Source organism: Symphalangus syndactylus, chromosome 1 (genome assembly GCF_028878055.3).
Source record: "Symphalangus syndactylus isolate Jambi chromosome 1, NHGRI_mSymSyn1-v2.1_pri, whole genome shotgun sequence".
NCBI classification, from domain to species: Eukaryota; Metazoa; Chordata; class Mammalia; order Primates; family Hylobatidae; genus Symphalangus; species Symphalangus syndactylus.
This window is the reverse complement of record NC_072423.2, coordinates 92314831-92340000: the sequence shown is the minus strand read 5'-3', so window position 1 is coordinate 92340000 and position 25170 is coordinate 92314831. Positions and strand designations below refer to the sequence as shown.

Sequence of the window (25170 nt, the reverse complement as noted above, 5' to 3'; positions counted from 1 at the left end):
TTTCCCCCAGGGCGTCAGAAGTGAAAGGGGTGAGTTTAGGGGTTTCCACACTCACCACAGAATGTAGTTTTGGGAACATGGAAAATTCATTTCATTCTGGGTTTCACAGCCTCCACAGTGTCTCCACCTGGTCCCAGAGCTGTCTGTGACCTTTCCAAATCAAAAATAATGACAACATCCTGGGGAATGGTGGCAGTAAAAGCTGCTGGTTAGTGAATGGCTCCTATGTTATCAAGCCCTATTTACTGAGTGATTTTTAGGTATTAACTCCGTTGATCCTCAGGATAATCCCACAAATCAGGTGCTGTACCTATCCCCATTTTACAGCTGAGGAAACTGAGGCTAGGAGTAATTAGGTAACTTGGCCAGACTCTATAGTTAGTAAGTAGCAGAGCTTAGATTTGAACACAGAGCCCCCAAGTGTGTAATCGCTATGCTGTTTCTGAAAATCAAATCCATCTTGATTTAAAAACAGAGCACTCATGCTCTTTATCCCACTTTCTGTATTTTTTGTAGTCCTGAAATATGTCATAAACAACCCCAAACCCTCAAACTCTGATGAGACAAATGGCACGTAGGTGGATTGGAATGCTTCCTGCATAGCCTTGAGTGAAAGAAAAACATTCTTTTTGTTTTGTTTCAACCCTTGGGTTAAAAAGTATTCTGAAAGCATCCTCACTGTCCTCCCTGGTCCCACACAGTGCCAGAGCCGAGGGTCCTGGACTGAGTGAGAGTTGCATGGGCGCATCTGGAGGGACCTTGATTGGAGAGAGGTAAAGTCCACTGTAGGGTGGGGCTGTCTTCTTTCTCTTTTGCAGGGGCGAGGAAGAGGCTGGTTGCCACTTTTAGGCTGCTCTGGGCAGGTGACGTCACCTCCCTTAGCTCCAGTTTCCCCACCTGTGAAATGAGGCATGACTGCCCATCTCAACCCAACTCTTCAGTCTCCCCCTCTCTCCCTTTTAGACAACCCTTCTCCTGTGGTCTGGCTCCAGGCTACACAGTAGAATCACCTGGGAACTTTATTTTATTAATTTAATTTATTTATTTGAGACAGAGTCTTGCTCTGTCGCCCAGGCTGGAGTGCAGTGGCACGATCTCGGCTCACTGTGACCTCTGCCTCCCGGGTTCGAGCGATTCTCCTGCCTCAGCCTCCTGAGTAGCTGGGACTACAGGCATGTGCCACTACGCCTGACTAATTGTTTGTATTTTTAGTAGAGACGGGGTTTCACCGTGTTAGCCAAGATGGTCTCGATCTCCCGACCTCGTGATCCGCCCGCCTCGGCCTCCCAAAGTGCTGAGATTACACGCGTGAGCCACCACACCCGGCCCAACTGGGAACTTTAAAAAAAAAATACCAGGCTTGGGCTCCACCCCAGGGACCCTGCTTCTGACCAAACCCCAAAAGCACCTTGAGATTCCCACTCACTACAGTGGAAGCCCCTGCCCTGCCTGCCCTCTCCTCCCGCCTCCTTCTTATCTCCTGCTTGCCTGTCTCCATACATCTCCTTAAAGGCCACTTCCTCCCCACCAGCTTCTATGATTGCAGCACGGTGTGTAGGATTTGAATGTCCTTAGATCTGGGTTTAAATTATGCCTCTACCACATACAAGTTTCCCTCATCTTTCAGGACCGAGACAAAAATCTCAGGTGCTCAGGTGCTCTCTTTGACATCACCTCCAGCTCATCTTCTCCCATTCTCTCTCTTTCTTTTCTTTATTATTATTATTATTTTTAAATTTTAGAGATGGGGTCTCACATGTTTCCCAGGCTGGCCTTGAACTCCTGGCTCAAGTGATCCTCCAGCCTCAGCCTCCTGAGTAGCTGGGACTACAGGCATATGCCACTGTGTCCCCATTCTCTCAAACACATTTCAGCCAGGCTTTTGCCTCCAACTCTCAGTAGGAGCTGATCTCATAAGGATCACAGATGATCCTCATTCTAAACCATGATCCCAAGCTCCATACTGATGTGTGCGCCGTGTCCCCGCCTCTGGCTGGGATACCCGCTGCCCAGCGTGAGTGCCCGGTTCTCCCCCAGCCTACTCTGTCTCTAAACAGCCCCATCCCGCCTCCCAGTTGCTCTGTCCAGACACCTTGGAGTCATCTGACTCCTCTTTCCTTCACACCCCACCTCATTCCATCAGCACAGTCGGTGAGCTGCAGGTTCAAAGGAGATCTGGCATCCATTACTACTCATGCCCGGATCCCCCCTCCCTGCAGTTTTCTCCTAGCAGGCTCCCACCTCCTCCTTGCACCCTACATCTCATCTCTTCTCAACACAGCAGCCAGAGGGACACTTTTAAAACCCAAGTTGGATCCTGAGTCTCCTGGGTTCTGAACTTGGCAGTGGCCCCTGCCAGTGACAGAGGCAAAGGCGTAGCGCTGTCAGGTGCTGCGTTGCCTGCCGGCCCGGCTGCTCTTCTTGGACCCTCTGTTCCACCCCCGCTTCCCACCCTCTGCCCTCCCCGCAAGCCTACTCCGGCCTCGCTGGCCTCCTGGCTGTTGCTCAGACACGCACCCCACTGGGGCTTTTGCTCGGCTGCTCCCCCTTCCGGAGGTGTTAGCCATCTGCAGGGCTCATCTCCAGCCTCCTCCGGGCGGGGCCACCTCCAGCGGGAGTCTCCCTGACCCTCTAATTCCTATTGCACCCCCTGCCCCCACCCCACCGGCGCTCAGCTCCGACCCTGCTCCGCTCTGCTTTTTCTTTTTTTCTGTTGGTTTGGGGTCTCTTCTCATATTCTAGATTATTTACTTATTTACTAAGGTTTTTTTTTTTTTTTTTTGGTAGAGACAGGGTTTTGCCATGTTGGCCAGGCTGGTCTTGAACTCCTGACCTCAGGTGATCCACCCGCCTCGGCCTCCCAACGTGCTGGGATTACAGGCGCGAGCCACCGCGCCGGCCTACTAAGGTATTTTTTTTTAAACCTTTTGTCTCCTGCTACTGAACAAAAGCTCCACGCCCTGGTCACAGAGCCTAGGTGCCTAGATTGGTGCCGGGCGCAGAGCTCAGCCAGTGTATGGGTTTCTAGGCTCTGGAAAGCAGAGGTGGGCTTCCTCCCAAGGTGAAGGGATTCTCCAGGGGTGCTTACACCGCGCTTACACCGCGCCCTTGATGGTGGAGGAGGGGAATTGCCAAAAAGCTATAGTGATCCTGCATGTTAGCAACCCCCTCTTCTGTAATTGGTGCAGGCTCAGGTCTGAGAACCACAGCTGCGGATCAAGGCTGCAGGCTTGGAGTCAGGAACCCCGTGAACTTCAGCACTGAGCGCGGGTCGGCTGTGTTGTCATTGCCCTGACATCGCCTGGGACTCCCTCAGTGCGTTAGTTCTTAAACAAACAAAGGTCCGGGAGCGGTGGCTCACGTCTGTAATCCCAGCACCTTGGGAGTCTGAGGCGGGTGGATCATGAGGTCAGGAGATCGAGACCATCCTGGCTAACATGGTGAAATGCCGTCTCTACTAAAAATACAAAAAATTAGCTGGGCGTGGTGGCGGGCCCCTGTAGTCCCAGCTACTTGGGAGGGTGAGGCAGGTGAACGGCGTGAACCTGGGAGGCGGAGCTTGCAGGGAGCTGAGATGGTGCCACTGCACTCCAGCCTGGGCGACAGAGCGAGACTCTGTCTCAAAAACAAAACAAAACAAAATAACAAAAAACCAACAACAAAAACAAAAACAAAAAACAAAAAAAAGACACTGGACAGAGGGAATGAATAGATGGACATGTTTGTGATGAAGCAAATACAGTCACATAATTGCACAATCTGTGTGGCAGGTATACAGACGTTCATTTAAAAACTTACTTTAACTTTGTTTTGTTTTGTTTTTTGAGACAGTCTCGCTCTTGTCGCCCAGGCTGGAGTGCAATGGCGTGATCTTGGCTCACTGCAACCTCTGCCTCCCGAGTTTAAGCGATTCTCCTGCCTCAGCCTCCCGAGTAGCTGAGATTACAGGCGCCCTCCACCATGCCCAGCTAATTTTTTTTGTATTTTTAATAGAGATGGGGTTTTACCATGTTGGCCAGGCTCGTCTTGCACTCCTGACCTCAGGTGATCCACCCACCTTGGCTTCCCAAAGTGCTAGGATTACAAGGCGTGAGCCACTGCGCCCGGCCTCGATTTTGAATGTTTGAAAATTTTTCATGATAAAATGTTGAGAAGCATGCTGTAAACTTAAACATGCTCACTGCAGAAGACCTGGAATATATAGAAAAATAGAAGGAAGCAAAAATTATCACAAAACCACGCTTAGCGCCAGCACCCAGAACCCAGAGGGAATGTCCATTAGGATATCGCTATAGCTCTTTCTAGTCTTTTTGCTTGTGTCTGTTTTGCTATTTTTACATGATAGTGACGGTATGGATTACCACTGATTCTGTCAAGTCTTAGCTCGATTTCTGCTTCTAAAATGAACACATGCTTATTTAAACATTTTGGAAAACTAGAAAATACTTTTTTTTTTTTTTTTTTGAGACAGTCTCGCACTGTTGCCTAGATTGGAGTTGCAATGGCACCATGTGGGCTCACTGCAAGCTCCACTTCTCAGGTTCAAGCGATTCTCCAGCCTCAGCCTCCTGAGTAGCTGGGACTACAGGCATGTACCACCACGCCTGGCTAATTTTTGTATTTTTTGTAGAGACAGAGTTTCACCATGTTGGCCAGGCTGGTCTCAAACTCCTGACTTCAAGTGATCCACCTTCCTTGGCCTCCCAAAGTGCTGGGATTACAGGTGTGAGCCACTGCGCCCGGCCTAGAATATAATTAAAAAGAAAATTAATACCTTCAATTGAGAGGCAGTTTCATGAGGTTTGGCAACAGACAATATCTACATTTCCCAACTTAAAAACTGCAAGTCCATCAACATGAGTATTTTTTCCCCTTTAAATACTTTTTAACATTTTTATTGTCAAAGTAATTCATATTAATGAAAATTCAAACAATAAAATAATATAGCATGAAATATAAAAGTTCCTGAATCCCAACCACCCACTGTTGTGTATGTAATATATAACAGCTTGGTTATTTTCCTTAGCTCATATGTAGTGTATAATACGTTTTATGTATAAATGTATAAAAAAGTCTATTTTATATATATATATATATTATATTGAAAAAGGCTGGAGTGCAGTGGCGTGATCTCAGCTCACTGCAACCTCCACCTCCCAGGTTCAAGTGATTCTCTTGCCTCAGCTTCTCGAGTGGATGGGACTACAGGCATGTGCCACTATGCCCAGCTAATTTTTGTATTTTCAGTAGAGACAGGGTTTTGCCATGTTGGCCAGGCTGGTTTCAAACTCCTAACCCCAAGTGATCCACCCACCTTGGCCTCCCAAAGTGCTGGGATTACAGGCGTGAGCCACTGCGCCTGGCCTAAAAATTACTTTAAGCAACAATGGAATAATGACGTCTTTCAACTTGCTTTTCTCAATATTTCCATGCCCGCTCATGTAAATTCACCTTGCTCTGTCTAATGTCTCTGTGTGTGTGTGTGTGTGTGGATGTAGGATAATTTACTTAACTAGTCCTTATTGATGGTTGTTAGGGTTGTTTTTTTTTTCCTTCAACTTTTAAGTTCCAGGGTACACGTGCAGGATGTGTAGGTTTGTTACAAACGTAAAAGTGTGCCATGGTGGTTTGCTGCACACAGATCAACCCCGTTACCTGGGTATTAAGCCTGGCATCCAGGTTGTTTTTTTCAATGTGAATTTCAGAGACCAGAAATTGCTCCGCAGTTTGCTTGCTAAGGAAAATGGTTGCTATGCAGCTCTTGGTAACACTGCTTTTGTGGAGAGATAAAGGCTTTTTGTTCTGAAATCCCGTGGGTGCAGAGTTGCGTGAGCTGTGTGGGAGAGCCTTGGTCACTGTGTGGGATGGGGTTCCCCTGAACTTTGCCTTGGAGGAGGCAGTTCCCTTCTCAGGCACTCTGCTGGCCCTGACCTTGATCCTGGAACAGAGAACTACCTGACAAGGCAGTGCAGTAGCATTCCTGGAATCAATGTAGGTTCTTTTACAATAGGGGTTGGCAAACTTTTGCTGTAAATGGGCAGATAGTAAACATTTTATTATTTTATTTTTTTTTTAGATAGAGTCTTGCTCTGTCGCCCAGGCTGGAGTGCAATGGTGTGATCTCAGCTCACTGCAACCTCCGCCTCTGGGTTCAAGCGATTCTGCCTGCTTCAGCCTCCTGAGTAGCTGGGACTACGGGTGCCGGCCACCAAGCGTGGCTAATTTTTGTATTTTTAGTAGAGACAGTGTTTCACCAAGTTGGCCAGGCTGATCTCGAACTCCTGACCTCAAGTGATCTGCCTGCCTTGGCCTCCCAAAGTGCTGGGATTACAGGCATGAGCCACTGCGCCCGGCCATCATAGTAAACATTTTAGATCTTGCAGGCTATATGGTCTCTGTCACAACTATTCAACCCTGCTGTTGTAGAGGAACCAGGGTAGACACAATGTAAATGTATGAGCCTGGCGATGTTCCACTCAAGCATTATGGACACTGAAATTTGAATTTCAGATAATTTTCATGTGTCACAAAATACTATTCCTCCTTTGACTTTTCCCCCAAGGATTAAAAAAAAAAAAATGTATAAACTGTTGGGTGGCGCAGACACGTAAGGTACCACAAGATGGCGACAGTTCCGGGTTCTTCCTCCCTCTCCACACCCGACGCAATGTTAAACCCGCCAAGAAAGACCCAATAAGAAAATAACACCTCCCGCTCCCCCCGCTCATCCCCAAGCCCGCCCCCCAGACCCAATCATCGATACCCACGTAGCCCTAAGGGATATAAATATCCCATCCCAACAGCACTCTCTCTCTCTGCGCGACCTGACCTGACTCTGCTGAAAAAGATGTCTTGACTGCGTTTGGCGTGCTCTGGGTCTGCCTTTACGCTTTCACAAACCATTCTTAGCTTGCAGGCAGGCCGTCTGAAAACAGGCAGAGGTCCAAATTTGGCCCATCAACTGCAGTTTTCATACTTCTAAATTTAGAACGTGAGTTTTTGGATTCTTAGTTTTGATTCAGCTGAGATGGGTGATGTGTATAATGTTAAGTACTTGTTTTTCTAGGTGGATCTTAGTGGTAGAGGTGAATTATTCATATCCTCAGTTCATAGTACCCTGTCCTTGCTGGTCCCTACAAGACCCCTCTCTCTTGTGTGTTTATTTGTTCCCTTTAATCATCTTTTTTTTTTTTTGAGACAGAGTTTCACTGTCACCCAGGCTGGAGGGCAGTGGTGCGATCTTGGCTCACTGCAACCTCCACCTGCTGGGTTCAAATGATTCTCCTGCCTCAGCCTCCCAAGTAGCTGGTATTACAGGTGTGCACCACCATGCCTGGCTAATTTTTGTATTTTTAGTAGAGACCAGGGGGTTTCACCATATTGGCCAGGCTGGTCTCAAACTTCTGACTTCACGTTGATCTGCCTGCCTCGGCCTCCCAAAGTGCTGAGATTACAAGCATGAGCCACTGTGCCTGGCCTCCTTTTTTTTTTTTTTTTTTTTTTTTGAGACAGAGTTTCGCTCTTTTCACCCAGGCTGGAACGCAATGGTGCAATCTCTGCTCACTGCAACCCCCACCACCTCCTGGGTTCAAGCAATTCTCCAGTCTCAGCCTCTCGAGTAGCTGGGATTACTGGCGTACGCCACCACATCTGGCTAATTTTTTTTATTTTTGGTAGAGGCAGGGCTTCACCATGTTGGCCAGCCTGGTCTTGAACTCCTGACCTCAGGTGATCCACCCACCTTGGCCTCCCAAAGTGTTGGGATTACAGGCGTGAGCCACTGCATCTGGCCATGTATCTTTAATTTATGTAAGTGGTGTTTTGTTACAGAGCTCATCCCCATTTTTTCACTTATCAGTGTCTTTTAAAGATATCCAAGTTGCCAAGTGAACATTGAGCCCTTGCTCCTAACCAGTGTGTAGGGCTCCATAGGTGAGCCCACTGTCTTACTTCGTTTTCAAAAAGAAGTTGTCTTGAGTGAGATTATGTGTTGAGCTTGAGCATAATTATGTGTTGAGCTTGGGAACATGTATCTCTTGCCCTTACAAAGAATAGGCAGCTTGGCTGAGTGTCAAAAAAAAAAATTATAGCTTTTTTCCTTCTAAACTGTAAATAAATATTTAAAATTTATTTATTATTATTATTTTTTGAGACGGAGTCTTGCTCTGTCACCCAGGCTGGCGGATCACGAGGTCAGGAGATCGGGAGCATCCTGGCTAACATGGTGAAACCCCGTCTCTACTAAAAATACAAAAAATTAGCTGGGCGTGGTGGCGGGTGCCTGTAGTCCCACCTACTCGGGAGGCTGAGGTGGGAGAATGGCATGAACCTGGGAGGCGGAGCTTGCAGTGAGCTGAGATTGCACCACTGCATTCCAGCCTGGGCAACAGAGTGAGACTCTGTCTCAAAAAAAAAAAAAATTTTTTTTTGTTTTGTTTAATTTTTATTTATTTTTAAAATTTAGTTTCTTAAAAAAATTAAGTTATAATTTACCCTTTCAGTGTTTACTTCTGTGTGTCTTAACAAACACATGTAATTGCAGGATGGTTGCCACAATTAGGATGTAGAAGAGTAGGCCGGGTATGGTGGCTCATGCCTGTAATCCCAGAATTTTGGGAGACTGAGGCGGGTGGATTACCTGAGGTTGGGAGTTCAAGACCAGCCTGGCCAACATGGCAAAACCCCGTCTCTACTAAAAATACAAAAAATTAGCCAGGCATGGTGGCACACGCCCGTAGCCCCAGCTACTTGGGAGGCTGAGGCAGGAGAATCGCTTGAACCCAGGAGGCGGAGGTTGCAGTGAGCTGAGATCGTGCCATTGCAGTCCAGCCTGGGCAACAGAGTGAGACTCTGTTTCAACAAAACAAAAACAACAAAGATGTAGAAGAGTATAGAAATTTTACCCCTCAAATTCCCTCATGCCTCTTGCTAGTCAGTCCCTCTCCTCAACCCCTGTGACAATCATGGATCACTTTTCTGTGGTATAGTTATGCCTGCTCTGGAATGACATAGATGGAATCATACAGTATGTGGCTTTTTGGGTATGACTTTTTCACTCTTCCTTTGTAGATAATGGAATACTTTTTCTGCCTGAGCCATTATAATATTTTAAATTATTTTTTGTCATTGTAATAACTTCTGTTTTAAAAAATGCAGCATGGGGCCAGGTGCGATGGCACACGCCTGTAATCCCAGCACTTTGGGAGGCCGAGGTGGGAGGATCCCTCGAGCCCAGGAGTTTGAGACCAGCCTGGGCAACAAGGCAAAGCCCTATCTCTACTAAAAATATGTAAAAATTAGCCTGGTGTGCACCTGTGCTCCCAACTATTTGGGATGCTGAGGTGAGAAGATGATCTGAGCCTGGGGAGGTTGAGGCTGCACTGAGCTGCGATTATGCCACTGCACTCCAGCCTGGGCAACAGAGTGAGATCCTGTCTCAAAAAGAAAGAAAAACAAAAGGCAGCATGTTCTATGCGAGGGCTCCTCTCATTGGTATTTATGTGGAGCAGGTGAGCTCTTTGGCTCTGCGCACCGCCGGCTGCTTATTATTCAACATGGTCTTACTGACGTCCACACCATCTCCTTTTCCAACCTGCAGCCTCCCTCAAGGATGGGAAACCGCCTAGTCTTTATGTCCTTTTCTGTTTGAGGAGATCCCTGTTTAAATTCGTTTTTGCAGATTCTTGAATCCCTAAAGTCTGACCAAACAATTAATACTCTTTTTTTTCCCCTGGAGAACAATGGGATTCATAAATCGTGACCATTGTCCATTGTTCTGAAATAGGTTCTCAGTAAGAACTGGGTGCCCTCTATTTTGGAAAAGAAATTATATTTACTGCAACAAAATAATATGATTTATCTGTAAAATTCCCTGCTACCTGTTTGTAGTTTTAATGTTTCTGTGAAATAACAAGCAAACTGGCCCTTGACCCTCCTTCATAGACATTGTAGAGTTGTGATTGGCTGTTACCCACTGCCCATCATTTGTGCCCAGGAGAGGTCATCCAAGGATGAGTCCTCCCCATCCCTTATCCTTGATAGAATGTCTCTGGTAGGCCCACCAAGCTTGGTGGTGAGATGTGGGCAGAGCCCTATGGATCTGCCCCTATATGCAAGCAAGCCAGAGCCCCTACCCCATATCTTCACTGTGCTGATGGCAGTTTATCCCTGACTGTAGCCGAAGACTCCAGCAAAAGATGAGGGGCCAGAACCAGCCTCTGATGTCTTTCTCTAGGTGTTCTAAAAGGTTAATTTCTTTGCTCATTAAAGGGGTTTAAAGGTTGGCCTGGACCAGTGAAGGTCATTACCCTGATTCTGGTGAGAATCGGAACTCCCCCTCCCCCAGCACTTAGTGCAGGGTCTGATGCTGGGATGTGGATAATGTTGAATGGACATGGATAATTTTGAATGGACGTGATCTTGAACCTCTCTGAAGTTTTCTCAAACTCTGCTCTGTGCTCCCCTAACAGGGTGAGAGCATTTGCTGCACCCTCCCTACCTTCACCTTCTCATATACGCACACTCACACTCACACGTAGTCTCACACTCACGCAGCCACCCTCACACACATACTCGCTCATTGTGAACACGCACACCTTAGCATCAGGCTGAGCAGCCGGGGGACATTACTGCTGGAGACTGACGTCAATTCTCCATTAGGCCCAGGCCAGGTGTTGGGGAGTGTCTATGGGATGCCCTCCAGATCTGGCAGCCTCTGGCATGGACCCCAGGTGGGCAGCTCTAGTCATATAACTGGTGGTGTTTCCCGATGATCAGACTGGGCTGGGAATCAGCCAGCTGGGCGTTCAGTCCTGGCCAAGTCACTCATGAGCTATATGTCTTTGCACAAATTCTTTTGCATTTCTAGGCCTTGATTTCCTCATCCATAAAATGGGGTTCATCATTGGATGATTGTGTGGATTTATTGAGCCATCTTGTAAAACACGGAGTGGAGTGCTTGGCTCAGAGTAAGAGTTCAATAAATAATATTCCTAGAAATAATAAGGCAGAGACTCCAGCTCATGAAGAAAGCTTTTAGGTTTGCACCTGGCAATTTGTATTGACAGAAGGGCAGGCCCATGGTGCCTGCAGGTCTGGGTCACAAGCTTGTGAAGTTGGACTGGCATTGGACCTGGCAGAGCAGGGCTCAGGACATATGTTCTGCTGAGCTGATAGCTGGGGACCACTCAGCTGCACCTTCCTCACTAAGCCCTGCCCCATTTCCGTGATCTCATGCTGCCTCTAATAGCCCTGTTCTTGGTTTTGCAGCCAGAGCCTAAGCCTGGAGACCTGATTGAGATTTTTCGCCCTTTCTACAGACACTGGGCCATCTATGTTGGCGATGGATATGTGGTTCACCTGGCCCCTCCAAGTAAGAACACATAGGACCTCTGCTGTGATGGGACCCAGGGGCTGGGAAGAGAGGGGATGAGGAACTGTGGGTAACAGGTGATCCCAACATTCTTCTTGCTTCCCAACTGGCAGTTGTCTCTGAGTGTTATAAGAAGTTTGATGTGGGGCAGTTTGGTGTGGGGCACTGGTTTTCAAGGTCTGCTCCCGGGAACCTCAGGGGGTTCTTTAGAGCAGGGGTCCCCAACCTCCAGGCCATGGACTGGTACTGGTTAGAAACTGGGCTCCAGAGCAGGAGGTGAGTGGTGGGCAAGCAAGCGAAACTTCATCTGTATTTACAGCTGCTCCCCATCGCTTGTATTACCGCCTGAGCTCCACCTCCTGTCAGATCAGCAGCGGCATTAGATTCTCATAGGAGCATGAACCCTACTGTGAACTGCACATGCAAGGGATCTAGGTTGCACACTCCTTGTATTAGTCTGTTTTCACACTGCTATAAAGAACTACCCAAGACTGGGTAATTTATAAAGAAAAATTTTTTTTTTTTTTGAGACAGAGTCTTGCTCTGTCGCTCAGGCTGGAGTGCAGTGGCACGATCTCGGCTCACTGCAAGCTCCGCCTCCCAGGTTTATGCCATTCTCTTGCCTCAGCCTCCCGAGTAGCTGGGACTACAGGTGCATGCCACCACGCCTGGCTAATTTTTTGTATTTTTAGTAGAGATGGGGTTTCACCGTGTTAGCCAGGATGGTCTCGATCTCCTGACCTCGTGATCCACCTGCCTTGGCCTCCCAAAGTGCTGCGATTGCAGGCATGAGCCACCGCGCCTGGCCCTTCAGAAAGAGGTTTAATTGACTCACAGTTCTGCATGGCTGGGGAGGCCTCAGGAAATTTACCATTGTGGCAGAAGGTGAAGGGGAAGCAAGGCAGGTCTTATATGGTGGCAGGAGGCAGGGGAGTGCCACACTTTTTTTTTATTTTTTAGATGGAGTTTCGCTGTTGTTGCCCAGGCTGGAGTGCCATGGCACAATCTCAGCTCACTAGAAACTCCACCTTCCAGGTTCAAGTGATTCTCCTATCTCAGCCTCACGAGTAGCTGGGATTACAGGCACCTGTCACCACACCCAACTAATTTTGCTATTTTTAGTAGAGATGGATTTTCATCATATTGGTCAGGCTGGTTTTGAACTCTGGACCTCAGGAAATCCACCTGCCTCAGCCTCCCAAAGTGCTGGGATTACAGGCAGGAACCACCGCGTCTGGAGTGCCACACTTTTAAACCATCAGATCTTGTGAGAACACACTCATTATCAGGAGAACAACATGAGGGAAATCTCGCTCATGATTCAATCACCTCCCGTATAGTTCCTTCTCTGACACGTGGGGATTACAGTTAGACATGAGATTTGGGTGGGGATACAGAGCCAAACCATATCACTCCTTATGAGAAGCTAATGCCTGATGATCTGTCACTGTCACCCATCATCCCAGAAAGGACCATCTAGTTGCAGGAAAACAAGCTCAGGGCTCCTACTGATTCTGCATTATGGTCAGTTGTATGATTATTTCATTATATATTACAGTGTAATAATAATAGAAATAAAGTGCACAATAAATGTCCTGTGCTTGAATCATCCCAAACCATCCCTCCCCCCTGCTGAGTCCATGGAAAAATTGTCTTCCACAAAACCAGTCCCTGGTGCTAAAAAGGTTGGGGACCGCTGCTTTAGAGGGATCGAGGTGGCGTCTGAGGAGGAAGCTCTGTTTTGATGTGTTTTTTATGCTGTGACTTTGTATGCAACACACTCAACTCTTTTTTTTTTTTTTTTGTTTGACAGAGTCTTGCTCTGTCACCCAGGCTGGAGTGCAGTGGCGCGATCTTGGCTCACTGCAAGCTCTGCCTCCCGGGTTCACGCCATTCTCCTGCCTCAGCCTCCAGAGTAGCTGGGAGTATAGGCACCTGGCACCACGCCCAGCTAATTTTTTGTATTTTTAGCAGAGACGGGGTTTCACCGTGTTAGCCAGGATGGTCTTGATCTCCTGACCTCGTGATCCGCCTGCCTCGGCCTCCCAAAGTGCTGGGATTACAGGCGTGAGCCACCGCACCCGGCCGCAACACACTCAACTCTTAAGCGTAAAGCTCCTGGGAAGAGTGCAGGTGTTTGGGCAGAGAGAGTTGGTTATGAATCCAGTTTCCATTCTTCAGCCTTGATTTCCTTTTTCGAAAACTGAGGATGTGAATACTTAACTTGGAGAACTCTTGTGAGAAATCCTCACCCTTCTCTTAAGGCTTTAACTTAAACTGGGGTATAACATAAATATTGTAAAATGTACAAGCGTAGTAAAGTATACAGTCAGTGAATTAAAAAAATCCATCCATGTTAACAGTGCCCCAGATCCACATCTAGAACATTCCCATTGTGCCACTTACCCTGAAAGGCTCTCTTGTGCTTCTACAATATCCCCTCCCCACCCCTCGCTCAGGCAACCATCATTCTAGCTTTTCCTGCCATAGATGAGTTTTGCCTGTTCTAGAACTTCATGGAAGAGGTATCACACGGCCCGTGCTCTTTTGTGTCTGGCTTCTTTTAGCCAACATCATGCCCATGTGAGTCATCCATGCTGCTGTGAGTGGCAGGAGTTCTTTTTGACTGCTGTGTATTTTCTGTTATATGAATGTGCCACAATTTAGCATCCATTTTTCTGACATCAGACTCATTGCAGGTTTTGACTGCTATGAATAGAGCTGTTATAGACACTCTTTTTTTTTTTTTTTTTTTCGAGATGGAGTCTTGCTCTGTGGCCCAGACTGGAGTGCAGTGGCATGATCTCAGCTCACTGCAACCTCCACCTCCCAGGTTTAAGCGAGTCTCCTGCCTCAGCCTCCAGAGTAGCTGGTATTACAGGCATGCCCCACCATGCCCAGCTAATTTTTGTATTTTTAGTAGAGACGGGATTTCACCATGTTGTCCAGGCTGGTCTCCAACTCCTGACCTCAAGTGATCTGCCCGCCTCGGCCTCCCAAAGTGCTGAGATTACAGGCGTGAGTCACCGCACCCGGCCCTTGAACATGTCTTTTGCATATCCCTTTAATTCTAACTAGTGGCCTCACCCTATCAGAAGTAACCAGAGTAGATGTCATCTTCCTCACCCTGAGCCCCTTACCCATGTACTCCCACCTCCTCCTCTTCCTTTCATAAGCACTTTGCTCCTCAAATTCAGAACCGCCTTCTGTATTGTCATCTTCTCCCTTTCAATTGGATCATTCGTATTGACGTAGAGACAGCTGTAATATCTCCCATTGATCAAACAAACGCCCGGCCTCACATCCTTCTCTGCTTAACGCCCCACAGAGCAGATCTCATTACAGCTTTGTCTGCCTGGCCACCTCTGGTTCCTCGCTTCCCATTCTGCCTTCCATCCCCTATACCCACACTTTCTTTTTTCTTTTTCTTTTTTTGAGACGGAGTTTTGCTCTCAGACTCCTTTTTTTTGCCCCCCTGCCAGAGCAGTTCTCAAGGGTAGGAAAAAGCTTCCACATCTTGCCAAAGCTCAAAGCCAAGTCCCATCACAGCTGACTTGGCTTCTCAGCAGCGTTTGACGTGAGTGATCTTCCTGCTCCGCACCTGGCACCTGACTTTCCTCCTCTCCTGCTGGGCCCTTCTTTTTTGGTCTCTTGTGTGGACTCCTCCTCCTCCTCTCCCATTTCCCTAAATCAAGCTCAGGTGACCTCATTGGCTTCCGTAGCTTCCAATACCTTCTATTTGTCAATGTCTCCTAAGCTCAAACTCTCAATTTAGATCCCCCTTCAGCTTCAGACTTGCATAACCTCTTGACTACTTGGTAACTCCACTTGAGTGTCTACCTGGCATCTTGAACTTGATCTGCCCCAAATGGGAGGCTCCAGTGGAAGACACCATTCAGCTGCTCAGGCCTAAAGCCTAGGAGTCATTCTCTATTCCTTCCAACCCATGTCTAATCTAATCTATTCCCTGTCTAATCTATCAGGGAATCCTGTTGGCTTTCTCTCTGAAACAGACCCCAGCTCTGACCACTTCTTACCATTCCCACTGCAGCACCCTGGTATGAGCGACCACCCTCCCTTGCCTGGTGGTACTGCCACTTCTGGCTGGTCTCTCTGCCTCTTGCCACTCACGGCTAGTTCCTCATTCATGGGCAGGTGGTGTGATTGTTTGAAAGTGTAAATCAAGGGCCAGGTGCGGTGGCTCATGCCTGTAATCCCAGTATTTTGGGAGGCCGAGGTGGGTGAATCACCTGAGATCAGGAGTTTGAGACCAGCCTGGCCAACATGGCGAAACCCCGTCTCTATTAAAAATACAAAAATTAAGTCGGGCATGGTGATGCGCCACTGTAGTCCTATCTACTTGGAGGCTGATGCACGAGCAGGAGGCAGAGGCTGCAGTGAGCCAAGACTGCACCACTGCACTCCAGCCTGGGTGACAGAGTGAAACCCCGTCTCAAAAAAACAAACCAAAACCAAACCAAAACCAAACCAAAACAAAACATTAAAGTCTATGCTGTGGCCTGTAGGGCCCGGCCTGGTCTGGCCTGGTCTGTGTCTTTGGGCCTCGTCTTTCTCCTCTCCCCTGCTCGGTCTCTAGACTCCAGCAACGCTGACCTCCTTGCTGCCTCTTGGCATGCCAAGCTCTGTCCTCCCTGCAGACTTCGTTCCTGCTGTTCCTTCTGCTCTAGATGCTTCATCATTCAAGCCTCAGCTCAGACGCCTTTTCCTTGGGGTGGCCTCCCCAACCTGATCTACGGCAGCCTCTCCTGGTCATCCTTGTCATGTCACTCCACTCTGTCTTTCCATAGTGTCTGTTGGTACCTGAAAGTATCTTATTTTGTGTATTTGTTCATTGTCAGCATCTTCTCAGTAGCATGGGAATTGCTTGAGGACAGGCCTGCTGCCCAGAGCATGTCACTGACTTCAGCACGTTGGACAAGGCCCGGCACCTAGTGGGGCCTCAGTATTGATTGGCTGCACTGAGCAGGTGTGTGTGGTAGACAGAGGGTGGGGGAAGGCGTGACAAACACCTGGGTGGACAGGTGGACAGGTGTGTCACAGACCATCGGGTCAGTGATGCTGCTTCAAAGGAAAAGATGCTTCTGCCTGCATCTCACTCGAGTTTCACAGAAGTGATGCGGGATAGATGAGGCAAGGAGGACTGACCTTCCGCTGCTGAGAAAACTGTAGAAATTAGAGCTGGAAGGAAGCTTATGAACTTGCTGAAGTGCCTGCCCTGTGCCAGACACTGGTGAAAGCATGTTTTGTGGCCAATACCTTTAATCCTCACAGCTGCCTGTGTTTCTATCCTACAAGGAATGGGGGACTCAGAGAAGTTAAGAAGCTTACCCAAGGTTGCATAATGGTAAGGGGTGCAGGCAGGACCCAAACCCAGGCAGTCTGACTTGATTCTGTGCCCTTAGCCACAATGCTGCACTGCCCAGTCCAAGCTATCCCAAAATTCAGTCACTGATGGATTGCCATATCCACATGCTCTTTCTGTGATTGTTCACTTCATATTTTCTTCAGTAGACTCACTTTTTAAAAGAAGGAACTTTAGACCGGGTGTGGTGGCTCACACCTGTAATCCCAGAACTTTGGGAGGCCGAGGTGGGTGGATTGCTTGAGCTCAGACCAGGCTTGAGTTCGAGACCAGCCTGGCCAACATGGTGAAACCCCATCTCTACTAAAAATACAAAAATTAGCTGGGCGTGGTGGTGTGTACCTGTAGTCCCAGCTACTTGGGAGGTTGAGGCATGAGAATCACTTGAACCCAGGAGGAGGAGGTTGCAGCAAGCCAAGATCACACCACTGCATTTCAGCCTGGGCGATGGAGTGAGACTCTGTCTCAAAATAAGAAAAAAAAAGAAGGAACTTTAAATTACTGTATTGATATGTATTTGTGCATCAATTTTAGTGTGTATTTGGGGATTTCTGGAGCAAAGTGAAGTGACAGGTCCAGACCACTCAGCTGGTCGGTGATGTGCTGGGGTCGAACCCAGAGCTTCTCACTGCCAGCTTGAGCACAGGGTACTCCTGTCCTGGGTGGCATCTAGATATAAGTTTAAGGAAGTCCTCACTCTTGGTTGTTGACTCTGCACTTGCATGGCCCTGAGATTTGGTGCCTTCTTAAATTTTGGGCTCTAGGCAATTTGCTTGCCTCCTCCAAGTCCCAGTGCTGTCACCCACTTTGCCTGGGAGCTGAGGCGGGGTGGGCCCCAGGAGCTCATCCTCCCCACAAACTCAGGGCTCCAATAAGGCACCCTCTCTTTTATTTACTTCAATGAATCTTCCAAGCATCATGTGCCCTTTTCCTATAAAGTCTGAACTCCCTAAATTTCTAATATCTTGGCATTGCACACAGGCATTGCACGCAGGCTGAAAAGGTTTATTGGTCTTTGGAAAGCTGAGAAGAGCAGGACCTGAAATCTAATCGGCCTCTCCTGCTGTTGCTGTCACAGAGATGTCATTGTTGAAGACTGGTCCTATCCAGTTTAACAGGGTGCTGCTGTGGCACCCTGGGGGCCTTAAGCCTGACAGGGTCACAGTGGCTCTTTGAGGAGAGTGAGAGTGAACCTCTTTTGACATGCTCCCTGGGTGCGTAGGCCCATCCCTTGAGTGCATACCTACTTTTTCTTTTTCTTTTTTTGCTAAGGCAAGATCTCACTCTATTGTCAAGGTCAGAGTGCAGCGGCGCAATCTCAGCTGACTGCAACCTCAACCTCCAGGGCTCAAGTGATCCTCCTGCCTCAGCCTCCTCAGTAGCTGGGACCACAGGCACACACCACCATACATGGCTAGTTTTTGTATTTTTTGTAGAGATGGAGTTTTGCCATGTTGCCCAGGCTTGTCTGAAACTCCTGGGCTTAAGCGATCTGCCTGCCTTGGCCTCCCAAAGTGCTGGGATTACAGGTGTGAGCCACTGTGCCCAGCCCATACCCACTTTTTCTATCGTCATACTGAGTGCATGCCTCTCCCTGCGCCGTACAGGTTGTTTGGGTTGGGAGGAATGCCCAGTCTTTGTCGGCATCAGCTTTCCCTGTCCACCATCCTGGTCTTCATGTTGAACCCGGACTCCTTGTCTTCAAGATCATTTCATTTCTGGAGCCTTGTGGCCCTTCCTTGCCCTGAGCCTTGGCCTGGGCTGTGCCCATGTACCCACTAAGCCTCCCTAGCATCACAGCTAGGGGGACAGCTGTGTGTTTTGGTCGTTTTGTTTCCAGAAGGGCTGGGACTCTGGAAAACCCAGCCATGTTTTCTGCAGTAAGCAGCTTTGTGTGGTCAAGTAGGTGTAGCCCTGATGCCATCATAAAAGGCTCCCACCTTATCTTCCCAGGTAGACGAGTATGCTCTTGGCTCATATTTGCATAACCAAGGGGGCCACTTAAGTGTCATGAGGTATAGAAGACCAGCTTCTCTAGAGTAAGACAAAAAATCACAGTAAATCATGGAACTTCACTCCCTTTCATTTTAGATAAGGAAACCAGGGCCCAGAGACCACACACACCTTCCCCCAAGGCCCACAGCCATGCGTCTGAGTCTTCCACATGTTGCTTATCCTTTGTGGATGGAGCCAAGGGCAGATACCCGGCTGGGGCCCAGCTCAGAGCCTCCGTGGCCCTTCCCAGGACCAATCCCTCTGTTTCCTCTTTGTGGATCTGCAGGTGAGGTCGCAGGAGCTGGTGCAGCCAGTGTCATGTCCGCCCTGACTGACAAGGCCATCGTGAAGAAGGAATTGCTGTATGATGTGGCCGGGAGTGACAAGTACCAAGTCAACAACAAACACGATGACAAGTACTCGCCGCTGCCCTGCAGCAAAATCATCCAGCGGGCAGAGGAGCTGGTGGGGCAGGAGGTGCTCTACAAGCTGACCAGTGAGAACTGCGAGCACTTTGTGAACGAGCTGCGCTATGGAGTCGCCCGCAGTGACCAGGTGCGTCCTTTGCCTCCTGTGTCACCTTCCCCAGGAACCAGACCATTCCCTCTGCTGACGGAGGCTGGGCATGGCTACGGAGGCGTGAACAAGACAAAATAGCAGAGACAGAATTACTGCCCCTGAGGATGTCACAGTTGGGGTGGGGACAAGGGTAGGGAGAGAGGCAAGTTGGCAATGCAGATCAGTGTAGTTGGGGGCGGGGGTGGGTGGCCAAGGAAAGGAGTCACAGACATGGTAATCATTCCCATTGCCAAGCCCTCCCTGGCCACCTGTCCCTGAGATGGCCCTCCCCAGCCCTAAAGGCAGGTTTTAGGACCCACTACCTCACAGATTGGGAAACTGAGCTTAAGTAACTTGTCTACAGCGATTCATTTCATCAAAAAAATCTTTGTTGAGTCTCCAGACCTGGTACCTGTCTTCTCTTGTGCAGATAATTAGCAGAGTTGGGATTTGAAGACCAGGTCTGTGTGGCATAGCCCAATCATGCTTATAAACAGCACTGTCTTCAGCCTGGCTGAACCCTAAGGGTGAATCTGGGAGACCCTAGGGGATGCAGTTTTGTTCATTTACTTGATTTTTTTTTTTTTTTTTTTTTTTTGAGACGGAGTCTTTCTCTGTCCCCCAGGCTGGAGTGCAGTGGCGCGATCTCGGCTCACTGCAAGCTCTGCCTTCCGGGTTCACGCCATTCTCCTGCCTCAGCCTCCCGAGTAGCTGGGACTACAGGCGCCCGCCAACATGCCCAGCTAATTTTTTGTATTTTTAGTAGAGGCGGAGTTTCACCGTGTTAGCCAGGATGGTCTCGATCTCCTGACCTCGTGATCCGCCCGCCTCGGCCTCCCAAAGTGCTGGGATTACAGGCTTGAGCCACCGCGCCCGGCCTACTTGATTTTATTTTTGTCTTTCCTCTCCTTTCACTCTCTTTTTCTCCTCCCATTTTCTTGTACTTCTTCCCCCTCCCTTTCAGCCACTTCCATCTTTTTTTTTTTTTTTTCATAGGTGAAAAGAACATTGGGAAGGTTCTTACATGGCTGTTGATGCAAAAGAATGCGTATTTTTTTCAATGAATGATTAGGTTAAGATCCATCAGGCTGTTCACTTTTATTATTATTTTTTTTGAGATCTAATTTCTTCTTCCCTGGTCAGTGTGGTGGTTAAGAGCCTGGGCTCCTGGAGTCAGGCCAACGTGGGCTGGACCTGGTCTCTGACTTTTGCCTGCCGTCTGACCTCGGGAGAGTTAGTCCAGCTCCCTACACTTTGGTAAAGTACGAATGATAATACTCATCTTGGAGGATTATCATGTGAATTAAATAAGAGCATTATTCTTAGCACACTGAATACATTGTAGTAGTAAAAATAGTCATAATTATCCTCATTTCTTTTTTTTTTTTTTTGCTCGACCCATCCAGTGCCTGGTCCACTGGCCTCTGTGGGCCATAGCGACTTGAATGGGAAGACATTGACTAACACCACCTATAGGAATCACTCGTACTCTCTTCACACTGCTGATAACCAGCTGTGCTTACTACACCGATCCTCATGTTTGTTAGGCAGTTCCTATACCTGTCTACAGTGGGATATTTGTTACCTTTGAATGGGTATCCTCTTATTTTTTTCTTCAATCAGTTGGTTATTAATGTTCAACAACTATTTATATATGAATGTTAAAGGTGATCAACTTAGAAATTGAGTAGGTGGTACATAGCTAACTAGGTAAAGAAAGGGCAGTATTGCCAATGTTTGTGAAGATTGTAGTCTGTTGGTCATGTTCTGGCTTCAGCTTCCCCAAGAGTTGATAAGAGCTTTCTGCTGGGGAATCAGTGGGCAGGGCCATGAGAAAAACTTCGTTAGTGCCTGAATATTGTCAGGTTAAAAAGGTGATGCAGTGAAAGCAGGAGACCAGGGGATGGTGGCACTTACCACATCTATCTCTTGGGGATAACAGCCTTCAAAACATTTGTCTCTTGTTTTTCCTTTCTTAAAACAATTTTATTTTAGGCCGGACACAGCATTAATACATCAGGGAATTAAAAGGAATTTCTAGGATGCTAGTAAAGAGAGATACCAAGATGACAGCCACGCCTCATCAAGTGTGACTCAAGAGACAAATGTGGCTGGGCACAGTGGCTTATGCCTGTAATCCCAGCACTTTGGGAGGCTGAGGCAGGCGGACCACTTGCGGTCAGGAGTTCGAGACCAGCCTGGCCAACATGGTGAAACCCTATCTCTACTAAAAATACAAAAATTAGTCGGGCATGGTGGTGGGCATCTGTAATCTCAGCTACTCCGGAGGCTGAGGCAAGAGAATCACTTGAACCCGGGAGGCAGAAGTTGCAGTGAGCCAAGATCACACCACTGCACTCCAGCCTAGGCGACAGAGTGAGACCCAGTCTCAAAAAAAATTTTTTTTATTTTATTGTTTTTTATTTTAATAGAGACGAAGTCTCACTATGTTGCCAAGGCTGGTCTTGAACTCCTGAGCTCAAATGATCCTAATGCCTCAGCCTCCCAAAGTGCTAGGATTACAGGCATAAGCCACTGTGCCCGGCCACATTTGTCTCTTGAGTCACACTTGATGAGGCATGGCTGTCATCTTGGTATCTCTCTTCACTAGCATCCTAGAAATTTCTTTCAGTTCCCTGCTGTATTAATGGTTTTATCCTCTGTAGTTCACATCCTTCTCTTTTTTGGTTTATGCCCTTGTTTTAGTAGACTACTTCCCCTAATAGTTTACTGAGAAATGGTACGTTTTAAAAAGATCCCTAGGCAGGCATGGTGCCATGCGCCTGTAATCTCAGCTACTGGTGAGGCTGAGGCACGAGAATTGCTTGGACCCAGGAGGCAGAGGTTGCAGTGAGCCGAGATCATGCCACTGTACTCCAGCCTGGGCGACAGAGTGAGACTTGGTCAAAAAACAACAACAACAACAACAACAAAAAAAACCCTAAGAAACAAAAAACAAACAAAAAACGATCTTGCATGCCTGAAAATATCTTCATTTTATCCTCACATTTGATTAATCATTTGGCTGGGTATAGAATTCTAGGTTGGAAACAGTATTTTTTTTTTCAGAATTTTGAAGGCATTGGTTTATTGTCACCTAGCTTTTGCTATTGCGGTAGAGAAGTCTGAAGCTGTTCTGATTTTTTATTGTTTGTATGTGATCTATTTTTTCTTTTCGGAACTGTATAGAATCTTTTCTTCATCCTCAGTGTTCTGAAATTTTATTACCCTGCACGGGTCTATTTTCATGTATTGTGCCAGGTACTTGGTGACTCCTGTCAATTTGGAAACTCACTTTCTTTAGTTCTTGGAAATTTTCCATTTTGTATTCTCTGGCACTCCTATTATTAGGCTGTTGGACCCCTAGACTGCTCTGCTGATTTTCTTATCTTCTCTCTCTTGTTTTCTATTTATGTATCTTTTTATTTATTTATTAAGACAGAGTCTTGTTTTGTCACCCAGGCTAGAGCACAGTGGTGTGATGTTCGCTCACTGTAACGTCTGCCTCCCGGGTTCAAGTAATTCTTCTGCCTCAGCCTCCAGAGTGGCTGGGACTAAAGGCATGTGCCACCACACCTGGGTAATTTTTGTATTTTTATTAGAGATGTGGTTTCCCCACATTGGCCAGGCTGGTCTGGAACTCCTGACCCCAAGTGATCTGCCTGTTTCTGCCTCCCAAAGTGCTGAGATTACAGGCGTGAGCTACTGTGCCTGGCCCATTTATGTATCTTTTTAAATTTGAAAATGAACATTTATTGACAGATTTAGGTATAATAGAAGTTTTTTTTTTGAATTAGCAGTGACAATATTAGCGTAAGAAAGACAAACATGATAAAAAATTGAGTTTCATCATTGGTGATCTTGCATCACAATCAAGGTGTTTACTTACTCACGGCAAAACTCATGCTCCTATGCAGCAATAAACTCCAAATACAGAGTACAAGACAACCTTGGGAAGCAATAAGATACTTTTTGAAATTCAGAGTTCTACTTTAAGAATATTTGATAGGTTTACAAAATATATCCTAATCATCTCATTTAGTTATTCTTTCAGCAGTTATTAATAGAATAAAGAATGGGTCTGGCCGGGTGTGGTGGCTCACGCCTGTAATCCCAGCACTTTGGGAGGCCGAGATGGGTGGATCACCTGAGGTCAGGAGTTCGAGATCACCCTGGCCAACATGGTGAAACCCCGTCTCTACTAAAAATACAAAAATCATCTCGGCGTGATGGTGGGCACCTGTAATCCCAGCTACTCGGGAGGCTGAGGTAGGAGAATCACTTGAACTCAGGAGGCAGAGGTTGCAGAGAACTGAGATTGTGCTATTGCACAACAGAGAGAGATTCCATCTCAAAAAAAAAAACGAAGAGGTCCATAAGTTTATATAAGTAGAGAATTTTGTGTCAACACAAAATTGTTACATAATTAGTAAAATACATGGTCATTAGGAACAGACGCTATTTTTAATTTTAATTTTTTTAAAGAAAGGGTCTTCTTCTGTTGCCCAGGCTGGAGTGCAGTGGCACAACCTCAGCTCACTACTGCCTCAACCTCCCAGGCTCAAGTGATCCTCCCACCTCAGCTTCCCAAGTAGCTAGGACTAGGCCAGGTGCAGTGGCTCATGCCTGTAATCCCAGCACTTTGTGAGCCTGAGGTGGGTGGATCACTTGAGGTCAGGAGTTCGAGACCAGCCTGGCCAACATGGTGAAACCCCGTCTCTACTAAAAATACAAAAATTAGCTGGGCGTGATGGCGGGCACCTGCAGTCCCAACTACTCAGGAGGCTGAGGCAGGAGAATCGCTTGAACCCTGGAGGTGGAGGTTGCAGTGAGCCAAGATTGCGCCACTGTACTCCAGCCTGGGCAACAGAGCGAGACTGCTTCTCAAACACACACACACACACACACACACACACACACACACACACACACCCAAGTAGCTGGGACTACAGGTGCACATCACCATGCCTGGCTGATTTTTGTATTTTTTGTAGAGACAGGGTCTCACTTTGTTGTCTGGGCTGTTCTTAAACTCCTGGGCTCTAGCAACCCTCCTGCCTCAGCCTCCCAAAGTGCTGGAATTATAGATGTGAGCCACTGCGCCTGGCCACAAATGCTATTTAGAGTAATTAAATAAAATTCCAAATCTTGAGATAGTAAAATAACTAAGAAATGTCTTATACCATTATTCTTTGCGTAGACAATAATTTAACACTTGCAAAATGAAACAATGCAAATTGAACACATAACACTTTTCTTCCTGTGACTTTGGCCCTACCCATCTACCCATTCACTTGAAAGAGGCAAAACAATGATAACAATGAAACAGCATGAACAATTCTACTTGATCCCATCACAGAAAATGAAGCCAGAATATTCTACAACAAAAACAGAGGTGCCATCTCTACTGCTTCTAAAGATTTTGTCTTCCATTTCTTTGTCTAGGATAGGGGTTTCTCAGCCTCAGCACTATTGACATTATGGGCCAGATAATTCTTCATTGTCGTGTCCTGTCCTGTGCACTGTAGGATGTTTAGCAGCATCCCTGGCCTCTACACACTAGATACCAGTAGCGTCCCACCATCAGATGTAAGAACCAAAAATGTCTGTAGACAATTCCCCCCACAGGGAAAAACTGTCTCCAGTTGAGAACTAGTGACTTAGGTAAGTAGTGATCACTGACACATGCTGTGAGTCAAATTAACATAGAACTTCTGGCCGGGCACAGTGGCTCATGCCTGTAATCCCAGCACTTTGAGAGGCCGAGGCGGGCGGATCACGAGGTCAAGAGATAGAGACCATACTGGCCAACATGGTGAAACCCCGTTTCTACTAAAAATACAAAAATTAGCTGAGCGTGGTG

General features: G+C 47.4%; 1 protein-coding gene across 3 annotated transcripts in view; it reads left to right on the top strand.

The window, feature by feature from the left end:
- The window catches only part of PLAAT3 (phospholipase A and acyltransferase 3), a 40150-nt gene that overhangs the window by 5747 nt on the left and 9233 nt on the right, over window positions 1-25170 (top strand). For 2 of the 3 annotated variants that reach the window (XM_055295997.2, XM_063642770.1), the window contains 2 exons: window positions 11269-11371; window positions 19036-19304. In XM_055295997.2, the coding sequence (XP_055151972.1) occupies window positions 11269-11371; window positions 19036-19304 (372 nt within the window). The remainder of the gene's footprint in view (window positions 1-11268; window positions 11372-19035; window positions 19305-25170) is intronic. The other variant, XM_063642773.1, reaches the window with a different exon arrangement.